We start from the raw sequence: 7490 nt of genomic DNA on the forward strand, positions 1-7490 counted from the left end.
ACACACACACACACACACACACACACACACACACACACACACACACACTCTTAAAAAAGGTTAAAGTGATTCTTCCAGTTATTTTCACCATTCTGGCTAGTCTCTTAAAAACACACTGTTATCTTATTAATAACTAAATTCTGAAAATATTCTTTAAAGTTCACATAGGTCAGAGAGGTCCAAGGAGGCCTTTCTACAAGAACTACTTGCATGTGTTCCAAAGAAGGCTTAGAAAGGCATGGCACCATACAGGACTCACTCACTGACCTCATGTTTATGGTCATTGAGCACTTCAAATGTGGCTAAGACAGCATTTAAGGGGCTAAGGCAAGAGGATCCATAAAGGTCATCCTGGGCTACAGGGAATTTTGAATTAGTTTAGATTACCTGCGACTTTGAAAACAAAACAAAGCAACCAGGTTGACCAAGAACCCTGAGATCAGCCAGCTTTAGCCGCTAGAGTATTAGAATTAAAGGTGTGGTCTTTACTCTCACTTCCTTAAGAGATTAGATTGCCTGATAAAATGCTTTAGTTCTGTGGCCCAGAGGCATTCTAGACCAAGTATTTCCAACAATTGAGCAACTTCATTCAGATGGTTAAACCAGTCCACTCCTCTCGCACATCTCCCCTCTTTGACCCAGACCTCCATTCTCCTGGGAGCGAGAAGCTGGGTGTACTGATTTCCAACTATGTGTGGTATCAGAGGCCTACCTATGGCTGTTTCAGTAAAGGAATACCATGCGCTCCACACATTCACTTACTACTGTCAGGTTGTTTGATTAGGAGTTAGAGAACAAACAATTTCACAACTGACCCTAGACAGTCTGCTAGGCTTAAATGAGTCTTCAAAAGCATTAAAAGCTGCAAACATGAACCAATATAAAAAAAAACGCCCAAAATTATTACATTTTTCATTCTATTCTTTATCACTGTGTAAATGACCCATCCATAAAACCTTTGGGAGTTTCTATATGGAAGTCTCTAGAGAGCTGTAAGAAAATAAAAATGTGTTATTTGTGCCTCTATCCCTTCAGCTGCCAGAAGCCAAGAATACAGATAAAGTAAATCTAAACAAACTTTACCAATTATTGGCAAAATTACTATAGTACTTGGTTCTATAAAACTTAAAACCAAAAAATACTTAAAATATCTATTTTAACAAACTTCTCACTTTTGTAACTACAGAATATACTTCAAATTTTTTACTGGGGTAGGGAGCGGAGCTGAGGAGGAACAGGGTTTACTATGTAGCTTAGGCTGGCCTGGAACTACCTCTACCTCTGTAGATCAGACCTGCCTGCCTCTGCCTCTGGAGTGTTAGATGTGTGCCTATTGCCTGGTTTCAAATTCTTTCTTTAAAGCAGATGGGTTATTAATTATGAAACCTCATAATCTAGACTTTTCCGGGAGAGAAAACATTTCCTTTGTCAAAATAAAGTCCAGCCTTTTGTACAATATATGCCAACAATAAGGGAAAAGGCAAAGATTTCCAAACAAGAATAATTATTGCCAGTTTAAACATCTAAAAATATACGACAAATATAATAGCATCATTAGAGGTTAGTCCTTAAGATTTGTGTTCTAGGGAAAGTGACAGTTCAAGAATCCTTAACTGAGAGAGAGTTGTGTTTAGGTCAGAGGACAACTTCTCTGTCTCTTTCTCCTCCTCTCTCTCTCTCTCTCTCTCTCTCTCTCTCTCTCTCTCTCTCTCTCCCTCCCTCCCTTGCTGAGAGTAAAGGTGTTTGCCACTATACTCAGTTAAGGAACTAAGTTAAGAGTCCCTGCTGTTTTGTTCTTCTAGAAGACCCATTGTCCCATCAGGTGGTACCCATAACTCCAATTCCAGGGCATCTGGTGCCCTCTTCTGGAATCTGCAAGTGCCCAAACATGTGACACATGTTCCCCCCCCAACACACAACTTACACATAAATAAGTTAAAATCTTTTTAAAAATTATGTTCTAGCCTGGTGTGGTGTCCAACACCTTTAATCCCAGCACTTGGGTGGGAGGCAGAGTCAGGCTGATCTCTATGAGTTTAAGGCCAGCCTGGTCTACAGAGTGAGTTCCAGGACAGCCAAAACTACAGAGAAACCTTATCTCGAAAAGCCAAAACCTAATACAAAAAACGTTCTGAGGTCAGGCGTGATGGTGCAGGCTTGTTAATTGGACCGAGAAAGCCAAGACCAGCATGGTCTACATAGCAAGTTCTAGCCAGCCAGGTGTGCTCCAGGCTCCCCCACCCACATAAAAAAAACCATTTAGCAACTCAACACCCAACCTCCACTAACATTTTTGCTTAATAACCAACATTTCAGCCATTTTTCAAAGGCAAACTTAAAGCTAAACCATATTCAGGGCTGGAGAGTCAGTTCAGTGGTTAAGAGCACTCTAACCACTCTAGCAGAGGATTCCCAGATCCCACATGGCACTTTACAGCCATCTGTGACCCAATCCCAGGAATTGTAGTGACATTTCATTTGTATTTGAATAAACAAAGCTCGCTTGAAGATCAGAGAGTAAACAGCCCCACTGGTCAGCCTTACAGACCAGAGAGCAATAACACACACCTTTAATCCCAGTAGCCACACCAGTTGCCATAGAAAGCGGGCGGTACTCGCCTTTAATCCCAGCCCTAGAGAGGATTATAATATGGGAACAGACAGCTCTCAGTCTCATTCTGAGATTCTTGAAGGTAAGAGTGGCTGGTTGCTTTGAACCCCAGTTTCTCTGAGTTTTTATTAATCGTGCTTCCCACGTTGCGCCAAATGAAGTACAATAAAGACTTCAGGTCAACCTGAAGACCAGAAAAGCAAAGCAGTCAGCCACTGGCTCTTACCTCGACCTCAGTCCAACACTGAGTTTTCCTGGAGACTGTGACTGAGAGGTGTTTCCTCCCATTTCTTCAGGCATTTATTTATTAAAATAAAAGGGAAATGCCACTACAAGGGATCTAACCACTCTCCTGACTTTAGCAAGCACCAGGCATGCAATGCCAGACATATCTGCAGGCAAAACACCCGCACACATAAACTAATAAAACAACAACCTAAACGCCTTATTCAAGTTGCTTTATCAAAATCAGGCAGTAGAAAACTGTGTTCTCTCTTCTCCCATGACCACCAACCCAAATATAACCTCAGGTTCTGCAGTATGCATCGGGCTAAGGATTAATACAAGGACAAAACAGTCATTTCTTTTCTGAAAACAGGAAGACTCAATAACTAAAAGGGTAAAGAAAACCTCTAAAATGAAAAACACTTTTACCCCCTAACTAAACTATCGTTCTCAAAGTCTGAAGCTGTTTTCTTGAGGCCCAGGAATAATACCGGTCAGAGGTAACAAGCAGCTTGCACTCCTCCTTTGACTAAGGTATTTATTGCCTGGTTACAGATGCTTGTGTTTGCACTAACATTTTTCTTTTTTGGTTTTTCGAGACAGGGTTTCTCTGTGGTTTTGGAGCCTGTCTGGGAACTAGCTCTGTAGACCAGGCTGGTCTCGAACTCACAGAGATCCACCTGCCTCTGCCTCCCGAGTGCTGGGATTAAAGGCACGCACCACCACCGCCCCCCGGCCTTGCACTAACATTTGCATCACAATTAATAGCCTACTAATCCAGGGACAGCCACCCGTTACAGATGAACTTTTAGCTAGGTTTAAAAATAAATAAATAAATAAAAAATAAAGCTATAGCCAGGCGGTGAGGGCGCACGCCTTTAATCCCAGCACTAGAGAGGCAGAGGCAGGTGGATCTCTGCCTGGTCTATAAGAGCCAGTTCCAGGGAAAGCTCCAAAGCTACAGAGAAACCCTATTTGAAGAAACAAAAAAAGTTATATTTGGAAATCACTTTGAAGATACAAAACATTCATTAAAAAATAAATCTTATGTAAATTAACTGATGGTTTTTTTTAAAAAAATGACCTCTAACAGATGATGTAAGATTGTAGACTGTAGGGGTAGTGATGGCTCCTGCCAGTAATCCCATTACTAAGTAGGCAAAGAGGCAAGACCTGCAGGGGATTCCCCCTCAAAAAGCACCCTAAAAACAAAATCCAAAAAACTCAATGAAAAAAGAATTATGGCCTGTGCTCTTATCTACTGTGGGAAAACAAAACAAACAAACAAAAAAAAACAGCGCAGGAGACCTAGAACGTTCCACAGAAGGCTGGAACGGGCACTGAAGTAGGAAACCTCTCACACGGTCCAATAGTGCACGTGGACCATGAAATTGGGGCTGGAGAGCGAGTTTTGTTAGTAATTAATATTTGAAAGAGGATCTCACTATGTGGTCCGACGAGTCCAGAATTAGCCTCAAGCTTGTGGCTGGCCATCCTCCTGCTTCTGCCCAGTGGTGTGATTACAAATTACAGGTGCGTGACACTATGCACACCAGCGCTGGGCGAGGAGTTTTAAGGCAAAGCATCGAAAAAAAAAAAAAACGAAAAAAACCCCTCAAATTTCAATTCACGTGTAAGTCGTTCCTACATCCCCACGCAAGTAACACTGAGAAGAGGTGTGCCCATAGCAGCATTGGGAAAAGTCAAAAATTCCAATTCCACAATTTAGCTTTCCCCAAGACTTTCGGGATGACTCAGGCTGAGATGGTAAAGATCAAGGATGCTGAGCTAAAGCACAACTTCATCCTACCGCCTCGATTTAAGTTAAGGATGGTTCCGATTCCGCGACAGACAGATTGCGAAGATAGGAAAAGCCGACGCTTGATAATCGAAGGGAAATGGTAACATGTTCGCATACTCAGAATACCAAACCAGAACGCTCCATTTCCAACCAAAAAGCTTTCAGACTCTAGGAGAAAGACCACGAGGGGGCTATCAGAACGCGGTAAGGTTCTCCGATGTGTACCAGTCAAAGCGCCCCAAAGCGGACCAAATCCAGACTAGTGGCTCCATAGTGAAGAGAAAAGCCACGTGTCCCCATGGCTGAAACTAAGCGTCGGTACCCCTCCAGGAGCTCCGGGGAGGCCATTACCAGCCCCAGTTAGATCCTCCATCCCCAACCTTCAAATGTAGCATCTACTCCTGCCCCCTCCATCTTGGTTCCACCTAACCGCGCGGCGAGGATAAACGCGACCCTCCGACGACGAGGTAAAATAACGGAACAGCTCACGGGGCAAGCTAACCTCAGCAGCTCCCTTCTGCCTTTCCTCAGCGCCCCCGAACTCCCGCGGCAGCTCCATCCCCCAAGGTCCCGCCACCCAGGCAGGTGAGGTGCACTCGGGATGCCAATTTCGTCCTTACCAGGTCTCCTGGTTGCTGAATTTCTTAGTCACCACCTTGCCTAGCTCCAGGCCCAGGCGGTCAGCAATTTTCTGGGATAAGTCCTGGTGGGAGCTCCCGCTGAAGATTTTGATATTCGGCATATTGGGCAACTACACGGACGCGCTCTTGCTCAGTGGTTACTGCCGCTGCGGAGACTGGACACTTAGTCAACCAGTAGCCTTAACACCTAGCGCACCGCGTTCCTACTCCGCCATCTTACATTCCCGCCCAGCGCGCGACTCTAATTATTGAGTGCCGAGGGGGCGGGATCACAAAGGAAGTGTCCCACCCATCCTTTCAGGATTGGCTGATCCGGAATGAGGGGCGGAGTCTTCCGGTAACGTTGCCGCCCAACTACTCTCTCTGACAATTGGATAGAAGGCGTGAAAGGGCAGAGGCTAAGAAGTAGCCCCGCCTCCTCCTAGCACCGTGTTAGGGCAATGCTAGCTGGAAAGCGTGGAGCAGGTTCTCTGGGTGTGAAAAGCTGTAGGTGGAGGAATTTTACAGACCCGTAGGGCTAGATCTCCGCCTCCCCTAAAATGGGAAATCATCCTTATTGTTTCTTTTGTTTCAGATCAAAAAACCAAATCCATCCCACGCATTTTCCTTTAAATATATCTGTCTTAGCGGGATGGTAGTCATGTGGGTGTTCAGGTTTCTGATTCGGATTTTTATCTCGTTGTAAGTACGGGTTAAATTAAAGCACTTTTACATCACAAAGACAGCCTTAACGCAGGCGCGTACCACCCAAAGGACTTGTTTACCGGCTCTAATTACCAAGTGTGGTTTTTACCTGAAGGGCAAGTCCCAGGGGAAAGTGACTGCAGACAACTCAGCTTGGAACAATGCAGGAGAAAGTTGCATTTTCTTTCTGAGGCTGGAGTCTAGTATGTTTAGTCAGAGAAGGAGTGTGGCTTTTCCCTAATATATAGGTGATAAAATTCTGGTTACCTAATGCTTGGAAGAAGAAAAATTAAAATATTATCCATGAAGAGCCCCGACAGAATCAGCAAAGCGTTTAGGTCTGTTTGCCACAATGACTAGGTAGTGTTGCTAATGTGACCTTTTGCACACTTTTATTACTTCTATGATGATAACTTGCTAACTGGACCAAAGCAAACCTTTATTTTATTTTTTAATTAATTTTTTAATTTTATGTACATTGGCATGAGGGCTTCAGATACCCTGGAACTGATTTTTAAACTCCATCTTCATATTCCAGCCATGAATTAGATATAAAAGAAAAATCAACACAGTTTTAGAATCAAAAATGTCATTACTCGGGAGGCAGAGGCAGGCGGATCTCGAGACCAGCCTGGTCTACAGAGCTAGTTCCAGGACAGGCTCCAAAGCCACAGAGAAACCCTGTCTCGAAAAACCAAAAAATAAAAAAAAAATTTAAAAAAAGTCATTACTAAGCTAGTGGTGGTGGCACACACCTTTAATCTTAGCACTCTGAAGGTAGAGGCAGGTAGATCTATCAGTTCTAAGTCAGTCCTGTCTACAAAGTGAGGTCAGGGAAACCAGAGATATATAGTGAGACCCTGTGTCAAAACAAAAACAATAAACAAAATAACGACTACCAGGTATGGTGGTACATGCTTATAATCTTAACACAGAGGAGACTAGGGCCGGAGGATCCCCAAGCCAGCCAGGTACACATAATGAAACTCTGGTCTGGGCAGTGGTGGCGCACGCCTTTAATCCCAGCACTCAAGAGGCAGAGGCAGGTGGATCTCTGTGAGTTCGAGGCCAGCCTGGTCTACAGAATTCCAGGACAGCTAGGGCTAGCTACAAAGAGAAACCCCCTTTTTTGATAAATAGATAAATAAGGTAATTTAGGTAAAATATGCTCTCAGCCCTTTAGAGATGGCTAGACATGGATAGATTAGTCCATCAGAGGACGGACAATGTGTGTGAGTGTGTAGACAGAGGATGCTAAGGGAAGCATGAGTGTGTGTTTCATTTTTGGTTTTAAGACAGGATCTTTTCTATCCTAGTCTGGCTTCTAACTTGGTATGATCTTGAACTTCTCCCACCTCCAGCTCCCTGATGTGGGATTACAGAAATGCGCCAGCATGCCTGTTTTGTGTTATGCTGGTGATCAAGAACAGGACTTCAGGCAGGCAGATCTCTGTGAGTTCGAGACCAGCCTGGTCTACAGAGTTAGTGCCAGGACAGGCTCCAAAGCCACAGAGAAACCCTGTCTCGA

The 7490-nt window shown here is 44.0% G+C and overlaps 1 protein-coding gene across 1 annotated transcript in view; it reads right to left on the reverse strand.

Annotated features, from left to right (window-relative positions):
- Positions 1-5535, reverse strand: part of Prps1 (phosphoribosyl pyrophosphate synthetase 1) — a 21715-nt gene extending 16180 nt beyond the window's left edge. The window contains exon 1 of the mRNA XM_005367352.1: positions 5258-5535. Coding sequence (XP_005367409.1) covers positions 5258-5379 — 122 coding nt within the window. The 5' untranslated portion in view covers positions 5380-5535. The remainder of the gene's footprint in view (positions 1-5257) is intronic.
- Positions 5536-7490: the final 1955 nt, after the last annotated feature.

The sequence above is a fragment of the Microtus ochrogaster genome, unplaced genomic scaffold (assembly GCF_000317375.1).
Source record: "Microtus ochrogaster isolate Prairie Vole_2 unplaced genomic scaffold, MicOch1.0 UNK17, whole genome shotgun sequence".
NCBI lineage: Eukaryota > Metazoa > Chordata > Mammalia > Rodentia > Cricetidae > Microtus > Microtus ochrogaster.